The sequence below is a fragment of the Melospiza georgiana genome, chromosome 4 (genome assembly GCF_028018845.1).
Source record: "Melospiza georgiana isolate bMelGeo1 chromosome 4, bMelGeo1.pri, whole genome shotgun sequence".
Taxonomy (NCBI): domain Eukaryota; kingdom Metazoa; phylum Chordata; class Aves; order Passeriformes; family Passerellidae; genus Melospiza; species Melospiza georgiana.
The window spans coordinates 19,161,065-19,178,840 of NC_080433.1; the positions used below are offsets into that span (position 1 = coordinate 19,161,065).

Consider the following 17,776-nt stretch of genomic DNA (forward strand, 5'->3'; position numbering starts at 1 on the left):
ACTCTGTCTCCATGCATTTTAAGAAACAACACAATAATATGTTGACAGCACTTTTGGCATGGCAGAAGCAAAGGCTATGTATTCAAACCCTGTCCAGCAATAAAAAAGTTTAAATTAAAAGACTCATTGGCTGTAAAAGGAATGACCATGTAACACATGACACAGTCTGAAAACATTGATAGCTACTGACTTTTAGATTAGATGGCTCTAGTTGTGTATTTTATTAACTGACTGCTTCAGTTTGTAGATGTTACTTTATGCCCACTTGCTGTTAGAAGAAATCAGTTTAGCAGTTGCTATTGACTTGTGCAAAACAAGAAAGAGGGTAACCTTTGGGTAATACTGATCCACGTGTCTGCACTGAAGCAGAAAATAAGTTTGATCTCCTCCCAGCACATCTTTATTTATAATATTACACATCTTGACAGAAATTGGCAGATAAAATAATCTGGTGCCTCTCATTTAAATTAGTGTTGTGTTCCAACTGCTGGATCTGGTTATTATTTTGTCTATGCAAAGAGCACGCTACTATCAGATGGCTTCCCACTGCATAGGTACTTCCACTCTCTGTTCGAGTCAATTATAAACCTTCTGGTAAACAGTTTCAAGCAATTGGCTTTTTGTGGCATGCTGTCTTTTTCTTGTTTTTCAAACCACATTTTTGTAGCTCTTCTGCAAACTTCTCCCACTCTTTCCACATCCTCCCTTAGCACTGACACCTGATTAGGATGTCCAGAAATAGTTTTGCTTAGCCCAGAGATAACTCCACGTCACGGTCTCATTGCATAGTCCATATAAAATAACACAATTAGCAGCTGCATTGCACTGAAAGCTCCTGTGCAGCTGGATGGTCCCAGCACCCACGATTCCAGAGAGCTTTGCAGAGCCACTGCCCTCTGAGAAGGAGCAGCTTGTTCCATGGGGATGACTGAGGCTGTGCCCAATTCTGTGGCCTTGGCTCCATCTCCACTGAAATGTGTGCTGTTTGAGCACCCCAAATATGGCTTTGTAAGCTGTGAGTGACCCATTCCACTACACACAGTTAAAATTGAACCTCTTTTCACCTGGAAACTTTATCAGTTATCTTTCAAATCACTCACAAATAACCTGGAGCTAACAGGTAAGCTCTGCAGCTGCACTGGAAACCAACCCATATATAATGATAATTTCTGAATACTAAACAAGACATAGCTAGTTTCTAATAAATGTAAGTTTTCTGTACTTATTTAGTATACTTTTAATGTTTTAATCTGAATGTTGGGCTGTAGTAAGTTAAATACCACACAGATGTCTGAGCAGATTAGAACAAAATGGCCCCTGTGCAAACTAGGCTTTTAAATAAATAAGAAACACCAAGCTCATCTGGCAAGCATTGCTTATAATGTTTTGACACCCACAACAAACCATTTACAGACATCCCCATGAAGACCAGTGTGTGCTTGCACAAGGTCCTAGCAGATTTCAAATGTGTCTGTGGGCACAGAGAGAACTGATGTCTAATGTCACCAGCACACCACTAGAACATAAATACTTGTTAATCCAGCATTTAACTTCTCTTCTGGGACTACAGAATCTCTCCTCTATGTCACACACTGATCTGTGTCACACCACAGTACAGATAAACAGATGATAAAATGCACAGAAGTGATGATCTGCCTGGAGGGCAGAAACCCAGCTAAACAAAAATCAGCAGCAGAGAAAAGAGAGAACAGAAGTAGTGGTGTTCACTTTGAGGCATTCACCCAGAGCTGTGTTTGGGACTTGACTTTCACACCCTTCATTTCAAGTAACTGTGCCTTGAAATTTGCTGCTAACAGAAATTTTGATGGCATCTGTAGTAAGGAAGGCTGGTAGATTACATGGGGAATGCTGGATGACCTTCAGGTCTGTTGTAGTAGGAATGGGAAGAAGTTCAAAAGCACAGAGTGTCAGGGCATGGACCTGGGGATTAATAAACCAAACCTCTGCTGTAAATTGGGAGAGCATCAGTAGGAAAGTACAAAGGTGGAAAAAGGTCTGCATGTCTCACCCAACTGCAGGATGACTGTGGGTCTCCAATGTAATGCAGCATTAAAAAAAGGAAATACAACCACAAAATACTTCAGGCAAGGAATCACCAGCAGGGGAAGGAAACCATCACAACACTTATACAAGGCATTGATTAGACCTTGTTAGGGAATGGTCCTTCTCATCCACGTTTGAGAAAGGCAAGTACAAACAGGAACAAGTGGAAGAAAAGGCTGCTAGATTGATAATTGTTCTTACAGAGAGAAGTCTACAAGAAAGTGTATGTAGAGTGGGAAAAGGAACACAGAGAATGCTCTTCATAGGTACAGCAAAGAAAGAGAAATATAAACTAAAGGTTACATTTGACTCATGAGCAACTGATGAGTAATAAATATAGATTATAACTCTCAGCACAGTTTCTAGGTATCAAAGGTCCCACTGTGGAATTGGATGGTAGTGGGAATAACATCTGCATAATCCTTGGATTTTTATTACTGAGCTTGCTAAGTGACAGCGTTACATCCAACAGGGATGTAACTGCACTAAAACACTCAGAGATTACCCTTTGTACTACCATGACTTACAGACACTCCAGACAAGTTTAGTGACGGAAGTTAAATGTAAACATGACTGCATGATCCTTGATATGCACCAGAAGGAGCTCAGAACGAAACCAAGTCCAGATCAGGCAAAACAACTCTGAAAACATATTTTCAGTGACTTAGAAAAGGAGGAACATGTGGAAAGAGGGAACATGGAAACAACAAGAAAAATGCATTTCTTCAAGCAGCACCATCCTTACCTCCCATGAGGAAGAGAAGCCCTGCCACATACTGCATAAGGCCTCGGTCCCAACAGCACCCCAGGACGCCGATAATCCACCCAAAGAGGATGATGGCCACGGCCATGCCCATGAAACCAGCGGTCATCCTGCGCAGATCTGCAGTGGGGAAGACACAAAAACAACATCAGTGGGAACAGTGATAAATCAGCATCATCAGGGTTCATAACAGTCTTAATCCAAAGTGCTACTGATCAGCAAGGACTTCAGTGTGTATTGGTATGGGATGATTTAAGTAAGGGTGATTCAGAGCGAGGAAAAACCATAAATTAAGTCACTAGCTTGGGCTGGGAAGAGAGAGGGAGAGAGAGCAGCTGACTGTTTTACCACACAATGAAGTTCAGTGCAGATGCACTCAAGTAACTTATGACAGCTTGAGCAGGAGCTAGAAGTTGTAAAATGGCCTCAGTGCAATGCAGTGTCTAATAACTCCAGTCTCTGGGCACTAGCACAACATCTGTTTACATCTTGCCTTCTCATCTCTGTCCATTACTCCCCAGCATCCAAAGGATGTCCCTGCTCCAGCTGATCAGCAAAGCAGTTGCTATGCTTTGTGCCAGCACAGACATGACAGAGTATGCACCTCAGTTGTCACCCCACGTGTCACTGAGGCCCTCTGGGCCGCAGCTTCCCACATGTAAGTTGGGCCATGGCACCCAGGGGTGGTAGGAGTGGAACATGGTTCCTCCAGAGCAGCAAGGCACACAGATACTCTGGTGTCAGACGTCATTAAATGCACTCCAGATACACAACTGGGACAGAGGACACATCATTGTCCTCTCCTGTCCCCAGATGGTGACCTTGCCAGATGATTTTTGGTGAGGATGTTTTTGACTGCTCCAGGGAGCGCTAAGAGTAGGAGGAGAGTAGGGCACTGGAGAAAAACATTTTTTGCTCTTCAAGGGGGGACTGAGTACATCTGACCTGCATTTATTTCATAAATAAAGGAAAAGGGGCCCCAAGTCTTAATGAAAGGAATACTTATAGACTTGGCTATGTTGCATATTTGTCTTCTGCAAAAAGCATGGGACTATGGGACTGCTGGGAACCCTCTTCCTGCATGTGCTGGGAAAAAAAATTCTTCACAGTTGGTTTGGATGTGAAATCTGGGCAGGGAGACCACGTGGCAACTGAAAGAGCAAGGACTATGTGAGCTAAAGAGCATCTTCACACCCTCAGATAATGAAACAGATGGGGGCATCTTCACTAACATTTGATTATTCCCTGTCCCCCCTTCATGCACACATAAAAAGTTTAAACACTGATATATCAAGAGTATATGAGCAAAGAAAATTCCAGCCAAGTCAACTCTCTAAACATTTGTTTCCTTCTTGAGACATTTTTTTTTGCACAGCAATGATTTTACTTTTTTTTTTCCCCTCAAGAAACAGAATGCTTATGACAGAGAAAGAAGATTTGAAAACTGTGAATCATCCACCAGTCTCTATGGCAGCTTTTCTCTTTGGCTGGCCTTTGACTATGTCTCAGTTTCTGTTATTTTTTTATGCTTTTCCCACAGTAGATAAAAAGACCAGCAATACCCACAACACAGATTCAATGAATTCTGTGAAGAGGTAAATTACCATCATCAGAGATTTATAAAACTTCATATCCAAAATGCTAAGTGTCCACAAAGTCTATCAGTGTGCTTGGACAGAGGGACTTGAAGGCAGTTTACTCAGGTCCATGTTCATTATAGCACTTTTATGCAAGATCAAGTTGCAGAACACAACCTCTTCCTTGAAGCTGTAACTCTTTCCTGTAGATTATCACTGATTTTCCAAGGAGTCTCTCTGACAACATAAAGATAACCAGGTCTTCATCTCACCAGTAACCAGGCTCTTTTAACAAGATACACATCTTAAAAGTAGTGTATCTTGAAACCTTTTGTGGTTTCAAGGTTTTGTGACTGTCCCACCACATTTGAGTATGTTCAAGGAGCTCTAGTACAAGAAAAAAAAAAGGCATTTCCTGCAGAAATTTGTACTTCCCCCAGGCAGTGTCTCTGTTCTTCCTTGGGAATTTCTCAGAGTGCTTTCTAAAACAAGCAGTAAGCATTAGAAAGCATTTTTGATGGCCAAATGTCTTCCTACTTTTTCAGTCCATGAGGCCCTGGGCTCAATTTTAAAATGAAAACACAAAATCTTTACTGTTTCCTGTATCATCTTCCATAACAGCACAGCACATCTCTCCAAGGTGCTGCACAGCTCTTAGTGTCAGCTCTACAAACCCCTTGCAATTTATCCTGTGAGTGCTGACTCCAAGTAACACCATTTTCCTGTCCAAATGGAAACAACCTGTCTCTAATGAGCTTAAATAGCTTTATTCGGGTGCAAGACGTCCAGAACCCCTCAAATCTACCCCAATGGATAAAACTGGCTGATGGATCCAGTTTTCATGGACCCAGAGTGGATCACAAGTGGATCACATCAACATGTATGCCAGACTCAGAAATGGTGTTTATGAATTTTGCCATTAAACAGAAAACTTAAAGGAGCAGGACCGAGATTTGTAGGCCAAATTTGACATTTGTTTCCCTCAACATCTTTTGCTGATCAAGCCTGAAATTCCCTTCCTAACACAACAAAATCCAAATAGAACTTCTTTGTGAACTCTTAGTTCTTACAAGTTCAGTGAGCTTAGTTTAAGATTGCCACTGCTTGGGCCAGTTGCAAATCTGCTCTTCACAAGTCTATCCACTAGAGATTATCTGAAACAAATAAAATATAAACTTTCTTTTCTATTTCAAACTATTTGGCTTTTGTCCTGCCATAACATCTCTTGAGGGGAGCCCTTGGAAATGGCAGTGTTGGGAAAGGGGGTTGTAAATTTGATTTCAATAACAGCCTGCACTTGTCCAACAGGATCCACCTGGCACTCCTCACCTGTCAGTGCCCACATGAAGCTGAGGTCAGTGCTGGGATCAACTCTACTCAAAGTGATTCTTTTGTGGAAAAGTACTTAATGGAAGTAAATGAATCATCACCCTCAGGCTATTTAGAGGAATAGGAGCCTATATTGCCCAGACTCAATCCCTGTTAATGGGGCTGTTTATGATTACTGTTTGTTGGTGCGGTGCTTGACATGAAAAGGACAGAAGAAAAGCAAAGATTTGCCTTGTGTACTCGAGGCAATATCTAAATTCGTTCTGCTAATTTAGGATGGAGGGATGACATATAAATAAACAATAGCTCATCAGTACAAATTGATGGGGTTTTGTCTGAGTTTGATTGGCACTGATAAAACCCTTCCTGAATGCATCCTGCAAAGGTAAAAAGGGTCATGCTGTCATGTAACACCACTTTATGATGTTTGAGCACATTCTGGGTTTGGTTTATTTTTCTGAAATTGCTTTTATTTATTTTTAGACTATGAAATTAACAGTTCTCTGCATTCTTTCTCTTTTTGAAAACCTCTCTGAGTAATAGGATCTCAGGCTCATGGCATGACAACACCAATCAACTGAAGGAGTGACTATGGCAGCAAAATGCATTGTTGAATCTTATACAGCCAAATGGGAGCTGCAACAGCAAACAAACTTATCTCAGAGCATTCATGAGCACTGCTTAACTGGTCCTGCAGCTAATCCTCTCCTGGGTTCCCATCCCAAGTCCTCACACTGTAGCAAAGTGCACAGATTGCAGGGACACTGAATTTCCCTTCACCATCTAGCAAACCAAACCTTTAGAAATGTAGTTACAGGGTGAAAGTAAGGAATGTATTGCATTGCTTATTCCAAAAGCTAAAATACAGAAGTTAATTTTTAATGCTTGGCCTAAATGACTACTAGTTTCAATGATTTACTAAAGGGACATAGATACCAACATCACTTGGGGGTGAAAACACAATATTATCTTTCCACACATTTTTTAGAAACACCTTCTTCATCCCTTTTTCTTTTTAATGTTGATTAAAAGCTATGAGTGAATTATCTTCTCTTTGGGAGACTTCATATCTAGCACTGCTAGAGGTGCTGCTGCATGTAAAAGGCAGGGAACTCAACCCTGACTCAAAAGCAACATGGATCATCAAGCAAGGAATACAGGTATAATTTTCATGTAGGTTGGGAACAACAAACTCCTTGACTGATAACGTTGGAGAAGGGACAAAGAATGGAGTAATCCAAGTCCCATGATGGAAGCTGAAATGATAAATTTGAAAGTCACAAGGTTTGTGAATCATGATGAAAAGAGACACATTAGCATTTTAGACAATGTCCTTAAAATATAGACAGATTCTCATAAACCAACATGCATTTCTTTAAAGCATTTTTGTTTTCTGCTGGGAATATTATCTCTATAGGTTTCCTGAAGATAAAGAAAGGCAGAAAAGCTGATTAAGAGTCATTTATTTCCAAGCAACATGTGATGGAAGGTTCTATGTCAGTTTGCAAATGCCCCTGCCCTTCCTTTCACCCTGATATCTGTCCATCTGTATTTGTTATAAGCAATGAGGTAATTCATGCTGGTTATCACATCGTGGAAGAAGTTTCACACCCCAGCAGCTGCAAACATAACATGTTCTGATTCAGCTTTGCTTTTTAAAAATTTCAATATGCCTTTTTGACTTCTGAGGTTCCATTCTCTTCCTTGAAACTGCAAGTCATCTTTCTAAAGCAAGGGCTCAGCCTTCCTGTTGATATCTATCTTCCTTTCCACAGAATTTAATAATATCTCCTAAAAGCTAGAGACTGCTTTCCTCACAACACATACAGGAAGGGCTGGATGAGACTCTTCTGAAAGATGGGGAAACCAAGTCAAGAATACTCAGCATACTCCCAGCTACATGAAAAGTTTGTGGAGAGTGTATAAATAAATCTGTATTAGCAATTTCTGGACAGACCTTGAACCACACAGCACAGCTTTTGCTTTCAGAACTGCTTGTTCTCAAGTGTTTGTTAGCAAATCAAACTACAGTGTTTGTTATCAGACCCTCAGAAAGTGCAGTATTGCTGCAAATAGTATTTCAGATAGTCCATCCTCCATGTCCTCCTTCCTTCTCCCATTAGAGAAAGCTCTGGAGGGACTAAGCACCCTGAAGTCTATATCAAGAATATCTAGAATTGCTTAGAAGACATTCTGGGTATATCACAGCTCTTTCCTGAGGTCTTCCAAAAAATGGGAAAATCGAAAAGGAACTCACAAATGCATTTCTGTGCCCATCTAGGAACAGAATATAGTAACATCACAAGTAGAAATAGACTGGGATAGTGTAATTCTTTAGCATAATCCTTCACTGCAGGTCACTGTGATCTATACCCTCCTGTACTATATTCCCTCTGATTTGTCTTTACCAGGGATCGAGAACATTTGTACTTGAAAAAAGTCAAAATCACTCCTTTTTCTTCCTTTTCCAAACATATGTATTGGAAATTGTTCAAGAACTGCACACAGCCCTAGAGCACAATTTTCCAGATTTCACTGAGCTTTGTTTAAATTACTTCTTTTATAAAGAATCAGCAGCACAGAGGTATCTCTCTCCAACATAATCCCTTCTCTTATCTCACCCTGAAACTTCAGGAGGGGCAAGATAGAATTGGACAGACATGTCTTTTATTGAATGTCAGCCCAGCAGCTCCCAGGTACAATGAACCAGGGAGTGTTAATGCAGGTGATTTTGAGTGGCATTTTCTGGCTCTCACTATTCTCTCTGCAGAGCTTAAAACTGTATTTTGGATGAGGTTGGCAAATAGAGGGTGAGGGTTTTAATCTTTTCTTTGCACTTCAGGTATGAAGAGATAAGAAAAGAAATCTGTATTAGCCTACCTGAGACTGTTAAAATCTCTGAGTGCCTTTCACTGAATCATGTGGTAACCCAGTCCTCAGTTTAAAGATTACTCTAATACAATCTCAATGAGTACAACCCACTTCAACCAAAGTAACAGCAGATTACATTTACATGTAAGTATCTGCACCAGAGAGACTCAGAAATATGCACATCACAAACATACACTAAAACACAACTCTCTCAAAGCTGAAAGAACAGCAGAAGACCCTCACAAAAAGGGAAAGCAGCTCTGTCAAGGATGAAGTGAGCCTTCATATCTCAAGAAGTTATAAATGGCCTTTATAATACACATGTATAAATTCTCCTAAACAACAAAATCCCAACACCCTCTGTTTGACTAGAGATTTTTATTTGTGTGATAAGTTGTTTGATTGCCAGCAATGTCTGGACCCACCTACATGGAAAAGCTGATGGGAAGCTTTGCAAGCTGGCTGAGGTCTCTGCTAGTTAACATGTCCCTGAGGATGAGGTGTATGCAGAGTGGACATCAGGAAATTGATTTATTCTTGTCAGAACGGGCCATCTATATGGATTTCCTGCATCAAAGTTCTTAAGTGTTCTTACAGTTATTTAAAACATAAACAACCACAAAAGGAAGGTGCCAGCTAAGCATTGCTGGCACTTCAGTCTGCCTTCCTTCATCAGAAATTCCACAGTTTCAGAGCCAGGTGAATAGCTTATCAGGGGAGGGGTGAAGTCATGTCTTCCATAAAGGCTGACACCTTCAGAGGTTTATGCTGGCAAATAGCAAACCCCACATGACTCTGCAATTTCTGATCTCTGGTGAACTGTCATAAAACACCAGAGGAAAGGGGAACTCCCAGACCAGGTCACATACTGGTGTTACTGTCTGAAAGCAATTCCTCCACTATTTGGGGAAAATTACAGGGACCTAAGAAATTCTCCAGTGGCCTAAGGCACTATCTGGAGCTCAAATAACAAGTTCTGGTTTTATTCTTGCCTTTCCCTCATGTGGAGCAGAGAAGAGGCAAAAGAAAACCCCCAGATGGTAAGGGAGGGATTTAAGAGGGAGGGATTTAAGACAGAGGCTTGTTTAAGTACAGCACAGAAAAGGGTGAGAAGAAGTGTCTCATGAGGGTGAATAGATTGATTTGTCTTCAAAAGACTTTATGATATGGATATCAGAGTTCAATGCACAAAGGGGACATTTGTACAGCAGGAATTTAACACATCTGAAGCAGTTCCACTGTAGAAGGTGCAAGACTGATGTTCTAGAAGGATGGCTGTGAATACCATCCCATAGAATGGTTCAGCCTTTTGCTCCAATCCTGTTTTCCCTTAGCCTCAAAAAGAAACTTTGACCAAAGAAGAAAAAGGGTATTTTTAGTATCTGTTGTGTTGCTACTCAGCTCTGAGTGACAGCAGGGTAGGAAGAAAAGCTTTGCCCATACAAGCTGGGATTTCTGGCCCAATCTAGTGGGCCAGAGTAACTGAGCCTATGCCAAAGCATCATTCAACTCAACTTTAGTCTGTCATGCCCCTTCTACCTTTCCTACTCCACACCATTCCCTCTCCTCTGGTTCTGGTGAGATTTTATCAGAATATCTGAAGCTGATCATTTACATTTCATCAGCAATGTTCAAGAGCTGATCTTAGAGAGTCTTTCTCTCTCTCCAGATTTACTATCCTTGATTTCAGCTCTCCAATATATGATCATCTAGGAATATTTCCAAGCTTTGGTCCCAGCAGAGTACACTTGCAATTTGCCCAGTCAACCCTTTCATCCCACTTTTCCCTCTCTCCACAGAGAAAGGGAAGTCTGAGGCACCTGCAATTTTGGCCACTCTTCTTCATATTCATAACTTTAATCCTTCCTGCTCCTGCTAGGTGAGGCCACACAAAGCAAATATTTCTCAGTTGTGACCAAGCTAAGAGGCTTTTCATTACACAGCTTCCATAGATTATGCAGGTGTTGAAAAATCTGAGGCATTTGAAGTAGGGTTCTGCTCAATTTCAGTGAGGACTTTGTGACTTTATGACATCAAAGCTGTGCCTTTTTCATTTTTCTTCTATCCTGTACTTTTGAAGAACTCAGGTAATACACACTTCTTTATGCTGGTCATCTTGATAGTGGAACCCTGGAAAAAGTTAAAGATAGAATCTAAAATGTTAGGCTTTTTGCTTTCCCAGATCAACTGCACCTGCGTAAGCAGTATGATAAATTATATAATTGTTAGATGTGATGATTGTTTAGTAATTAAATGTAATTATTATATAACCATAAGAAGAATAGTGAGAAACTATGTTGGAAATTCAGAGAGGGGCTAAATTTATGTATACAATAGAATAATATAAGTTTAATAATTAACATGAAAGTTATGTAACGATAGAGTATAAAACATGATCATTTCGGATGCATGGTCGGAGTCAGATTTGGGTTGAATATACCCCGATTCCCAGAGCTCTTAATAAAAAGCACTGCATATAATCCTCCGTGATTATGTGTTTTTGAACGCTAACAATCTCTTATTGGAAGTGCCTTCTACCTGGAGCCAGCACAGCACAATATGATCTTGATGGGGAGGAAGGACAGCACAGTCCCTCAGCATCAGATTTGCCTGACCAGAGAGATCCTTCCTGGAGAATGTGGGGTGCCATCTCCCTGCTCCCAGCACCTTCACCCCCCTGGGGGTGGTGGGAGAGGCCAGGTAGAAAGCCCATTTCCAAATGGAAGTTTCCCTGTGTTCTCCAATGGTCTGGAAGAAATCTGTGACGGGCTCTGGGTTCAGAGCAAAGGTGACTCCCTTCACTGTCAAGTGCTCTCAGTGCTGGTGAGAAGTGCTGCTCTGACACTGAATTCTCCATGTATGCCCCCACAAGGCACAGTACACTGGAGGCAGTGCAGAGCAGGGCACCAGGCCAGCTTCACCCCACAGCTCTGCTGCCAGGCTCTCACAGGAAACTAGAGACACCTTGGGGGCAAGGAACTGAGATCAGTGAAGAGCCCTGTAAGCTCTGCTTTCCCTGAAATCAGGGGGAGGGTTGAGTGCTCCAAAACTTTCCTCTGAAAATCAGATTTTCTCCTGTCTCCCAGGAGGGCCCTGGATGACAGTTGATCACTTTTTCTACATAGGCATTCAGATAATAATGACATACAGTAACATTTGTATGAAAATAATCTGGACAAAGAAAGACTATTCTATATATTAGTTACTTTATTATTTTGTTTACAGAACTGCCCTTATCTGTGAGCAGACTCTGCCCTGTTACAGTCTGCTTTTTATATGCTGGTCACCATCAGAGTATCAACATATCCACTAATCACATGGAATTTTATTAAGATTTAATCTTCAGTTATTATCTCTTGAACTACTTCTTGCAAAGGTGGATAAAGCTCATCAGGGCCAGAAAGAAGCAGAAGAAAAACCAGAACAACTTCTTTTCTTTCAGTGAGGAAAGAAGAGTGAACAAAAATAGATGGATATTTGAAGAGTGATGAGAAAAATTAAAGAAAACCTTAAAAATGAGAAATGGAGTGTGACAAGAAGCAAAAACCATATTTGTATGTAGAACTCCTGTATCTAAAACACATTAGACAGTGTTAAGTACTTTTTGCAAAAAGCAGATTTACCCTAAGCTTCTCCCAAAGATAAATGAAGTTGGAGACGTGCAGCGAGGGAGCAGGGGAGGAGCAGGAGGGGTAATACAGAAAGAGAGAGATTTGGCAACAGCACCTTTGTTTTATTTATTTCTCTCTGCATTTCACTTCCCTCCTCTGCTGCCTGTCCCAGCACCAAAGCTTTGCTCACAATCAGGAGCAACTAAAATATTACGCTAAAAGGTTTTCCTTTCTTTTCATCCCCTGCCCCAACCACTGCACAAGCCTGAGCATAATCCCAGCACAAAGCATTCAGAGCAGCACACCTAATAAATGGCCAGCATGAAAGAGGCTGGAGGTGGAGGAATAGTATCTCTGTTTTATCAGTGCTCCAGCCCTCTGCTCAAACACGCTCATTCCACAGATCCCAGCATTAAACATTTTCATTCAGGAGCTCTGAAAGATGTATTCTTGTTTTTAAAAAGACTATTTAATGCAAGTGAGGCTGGGCTGAGGTGTAGGAAGAAAGGAAGGAGGATGGAAGAGAAAGAGGGAAGAAGTAGAGAAAGACAGAGCTGTGAAAAAACACTGTCCCTTATGGAGAAATTTTGATTTTGAAGTTTACTCGTCTATTAACATTTAAATTGAAAGGCGTTTCTTCCGAGCTCCACATATGAAACCAGAAAATCTGCATTTAAATAGATACCATTTAAATGTGGAGAAAAATATATATCAGCATTGAATGCTTTCCCATTTGTCTGAAAAGAACTTCTCTTATAGATGATTATTAATTTTTTTCTTTTTTTCTTTGTGTGTGCTAAAAAGAGAAATTGGAAGTACATTAAAATTCTGCTTGGCACAAGGAAGATGTGGGGGATGGTTGCTTGATTGACCAAACCCCTGATTCTGAGCCCAGATTTTCTCCAGGAGAGATGCTGGGGCCTGCAGGAGCAGTCCAGCCTGCTACCAGGGTCAGGGCAAGAGGGGTCTGTCCTGCCTGCTCCTGGAGACATGGCACCCATGAACACAGGGCTCCAACTCCAACCACAATGCCCATCCCACTGGGGAGGTCACCAGGTCCCCATTCCCAGCTGCAGAATCCAACTTTCTGCAGGTTTGTTAGAACCTCTCTGGCTTCAGGACACCATCTAGGAAACAGGGACACACACCTCCTCAAAAACCACAGAGAGTCAGGCTTTCTGTGTCTCAATTCTCAAACTGGAAATATCTCACCTCAGCAGATAATTTTGAAGATTAATACATTAAAGATTGCCAGCTAGGTTCTCTGCAGTGGTAGCCCCAGAAGCCCTGAAAAGGCCCTGGACAGATAAAAAGTGCAGTATGGGAATATTTTCAATGGTGACTTGGAACTCGTTCTGATTAAATCCTAAAAAAGCACAAAGATGTAAACAAACAAAACAGTGGCTCTCACCTAAATACAGACATCTATAAACCTGGGGAGGGCAACTGGAAAGCTTCCAAGCTGGTTTCATGGAACAAAGAATCCACAATTTCCCACTTTGGCACTAGGTTTCCATCAGACCCAATTTTTGCAGTATGATCTTGTCTCTAGTCACTGGATTGGTGAAAATAAACACCTGTTGACACTCAACACTCAAATGAATTTGTCCAACTTGCCCCCTTTGCCTCTCCATCTCCCTCTCCCAGCTTGCTGGAATCTCACAAAAACCAGCCTTATTCTTCATGGGTCTCCAGCTGATTTTTCTCCTATGCAGATGGCAACCACTTTCTGAAAATATATATGTGACAAGAAGAAATGTTTAGTAGAAAAAGCAGGTGCCTGGAAAACAGGTTCCCATTTGTCCTTCCCTGCCCCTCTCCAAAACCCAATCATTTCTGTGTTAATAAGCTCACTGACTATAATGTGGCACTAACCTTTCACAACTGATGCCAGTGACATTTTGACAGTTCCACATATGGGCCTGCCAAAAGCAGAAGGAAAATAAATTTGCAATTTGGTAAAAAGCTGGGTAAGCAGCCAAAGCAGCTTGGGGGAAGGAGAAGAAAACCATCAAAGAGCCAAACAAAAGCCCACTGCACAGATGTTACAGCAAAAAGGAAAAGCACATCCACAGCTGGAGTACCCCAGCAAATATGTGCTTGGAAAAAAAGCCTTAGGCACCTATTAAGCCCAGTCTAGCTTGAGATGCCTCCCAATAAATTCTTCTCATGTGGCAAATTGAGAAGTCTTTCCTAGCAGAATAGAAATGGGACACAGCCTTCAATCTGTACAAACTATCTGGTTAACATCAGATATCACAGGACTCAGCAGCTGCTCCAACAAGGAATCTTCAATATTTCCACTGATGTGATCAGCTGTAGGGAAACAACTATTTTCTAACACTGTTTTGTGGGGTGTCTTTGAATTTACTTTTCAAATTATCACTGCACAAATCACTGACAATTCACAGATTGAGTCAGATACTTGGTGCCTGTACCACAACCCATCTTCTTCAAATGACATATAACAAATCTCATAATATTTGGCTAAAAAAATAAGTTCCAGAAAGAGGTCCAATCATCATGTGAAAGAAAGAAGAATGTTGCACGTAGCAGTTTGTTCAGGTGGTTAATTAACCCCCAGTTAGGAGAGCCAATCTTTCAGCTGAACAGGTCCAGTTTCTGCTGCCAGGCAGTTACTGATAGGAGGTGAGATAAGTGGTGCTGTAATCAGTCCACTTCCATCTGATTCCCATTTCAGCAACACTGAAATAACTTTTCTCCTGAAATTAGAGCTCTATGGCTTTTATGATGGTGCACTGATACCCTTGGTGGAAAATGTGAAGGTATGTTTGCTGTATTTGTGTATGTAAATCATCATGTGTTGTAATGGTATAGCTGATGTACATGGCTAACCAGAGATGCAAAATTACCACTAAAAGATAATAGTTCATTGAATTTTCTTTAGGACAATGTGGGTCTTCTTGGAACACCAGTCAGAGAGGCATCACAAGGGTCTAGACAAGCATACTGCAGCTTGCAACTGAGAGGAAATGGAGCATGCTTTTCCCATATTCAGAAACACAGAGCCAAATATAGAGCCCAAAGGAGCTCTAAAAAACCTTAAAATACTCCTGAAGCAAGAGCACTGGGATCCACTGGCCAGCTGGTGGAGGTGGGCTGACACTGAAAGCCCAACTTCAGAAAGCTGAGTCTTTGCAGAGGCTGAGGACAGTAAACCTGATGAAAATGTCACAGACTCTTTTCAAAACATATTCCCTAAAGCATTTTTGTGTTGAAGAAGTAACTGCAGGACAGCTGCTGAACCACTGTATTAACCATGCTCATGGGGAATGTGAACTCTAAGACCTTTTCCAAGTAATGTCACTTGATAGGCAGGGGACTGTGGCCAAGGCTGGAGCACACATGGGAGTTTGATGTGGCTGCAGGACACAGGTGACTGCTCCCAGCATGACATTTGTGTGGGGTTACACCTGATGGAATTGGGAGGATGATGGAGGTCAGAAGTGCAGAGTGGCCAGCAGTTGTGACAGAGAGCATGCTGGATTTCACTATAGTGAGCTTGATTTGAAGCCATTTACCTGTCAGACTTTGGGAAACAGCATGGAGCTGCTTCCAAAGCCAGTATGCACAGTTCTGACTGATTCTGGCAACACATTCCTTCACCTAAAATAGATGGTAGGATCCAGCTTGGCATGTGAGACCATCTGGCCTCATCAAATAAAAAAAAACAAGTGGGAACTTAGTCATTATTTGGCCACAGCACTGCAAGCAGGTAGGGTTTCCACACATGGCATGGGACAGAGTGACCCCTTAGCTTGTTCTAGCAATGCCACTGGCACAGAACAGCCTATAGGTGCTCAGCCGAAGCTCTCTCCTAAAGTCAGCTTGTTTTCAGTTTTGCAGAGGGCCTCCCTGTCCCAGCACCCAGTTCTCACTCCCCAGAGAGCCCTCTGGGGGCTCATTTCCTTCCCTAACTTTCCATGCTGCTATTCATGCTAGTTCAGGAAGACCTGTCCTTGCACAGGCTCCCCTGATGGCAGCAGCACTGGAGGCACTGGTGAGCGGCAGATTTTTCTTTGGCTCTTATCAGCAGTCCTGCTGCTGATATAATTTCACAAGCCCACACCAAACTGGGGCAAGTGTGGGAGATTTTCTGAGAAATGACTTCATGCTAATGGAAATTGTCCAGCCTAAACAGCTCCATGCACTGACTGACAGGGTAGGAGACTGAACAATCTTGGAGCAGTGTGTGGTCTCCCAGGACCTGTTACCCTTTCATGGAAAGCACTCCTTGATCTTTGCTAAGGAGAACAGTGAGTGCTGCTAATGCTGCACAGTCCTGCAGGCAGCACTCTGACTCAGTCTGTCAGAGTGGTGTGAGACCATGAGATGTGGATTGAGGTCTCTGAAGGGACTGATATTTGCATGGCAAACACAATGGAAGGGCCCAAATTCCTGAGGATACCAGTATATATTCTACCAAATTATCTAAGATCACCTAAGCCCAGCAAACCATTCCCTCACAACACCACCAACAGACCCTGGTGGTGTTCCTTCACACACCATGTATTTTTCAACTATCATCCTGAATGGTGGATTATTGTTGCTGTCATATGCTCAACACTGTCACAGACACATTCTGTGAAAAATCCTTTCCTTAGGATTTTTTCTCCTGAGAAGCTAAGAGGCCTCAGAAACAAAATGTAAACAATGATTATCTGCTGCTGTGGAATGCAACAGGTGCATCTGTGATTGGTCTGATGTGGTTGTTTCTAATTAAAGGCCAATCACAGTCAGCTGGCTTGGACTCTCTGAGAGTCACGAGCTTTTGTCATCATTCCATTACACTTTATTTTCCTTTCAAGCCTTCTGATGAAATCCTTTCTTCTATTCTTTTAGTATAGTTTTAATATAATATATAGCATAAAAAAATAATTCAGTCTTCTAAAACATGGAGTCAACATTCTCATCTCTTCCCTCATCCCGGGACCCCTGTGAACCTCCTCTCAACACTCCCAAAACCAGAAGTCCCTGTGCACCTGTGTCTCTGAATTCTGCAGAATGCACAGCAACGTGAGGACAAACGTGACCATCCCCCATCTATCTCATCAATCAGCCAGGAGCAGGGCTGATTATGTGTTTGGAGACAGGCAAGAGGAGAGACAGGGAGAGCGGTGACAGTTATAAATGTTTTGCCACCTGAATGTGACATTAATGTATGTATGCAGTGTGCTCACGACATCGGGTATTTGTGCACAACCCTAATAAATACCATGTTTGACAGCACTTTCACAAAACCACTCAATGAGCTAGAAGAACATGCCATGAGACAGTTCTAGTTTTACTGTGAAAAAAAGAAATATCCCTGTATTAGTCAGATCCTTGACTTAGTGGAAATCTAGAGTGATTCCAATGAGCTTCACATAAAGTTTAATTACTCAAAACCATATTGAAATGACCAGATAGATAAGTGATAAAAACCTGCTCCATAAAACACATTTAGTTTCTATTCTGCAGAGGAGAGCCTTAGTAAGCTTCTGAGTTAGAAGGACCAATGTAGGATGCATGGCATTGCAATGTCTCCATCTCAGGGATTC

At 41.8% G+C, this 17,776-nt stretch overlaps 1 protein-coding gene across 1 annotated transcript in view; it reads right to left on the bottom strand.

Annotated features, from left to right (window-relative positions):
- The window catches only part of TMEM178B (transmembrane protein 178B), a 209,234-nt gene that overhangs the window by 16,450 nt on the left and 175,008 nt on the right, over positions 1–17,776 (bottom strand). The window contains exon 3 of the mRNA XM_058021957.1: positions 2,810–2,947. Coding sequence (XP_057877940.1) covers positions 2,810–2,947 — 138 coding nt within the window. The remainder of the gene's footprint in view (positions 1–2,809; positions 2,948–17,776) is intronic.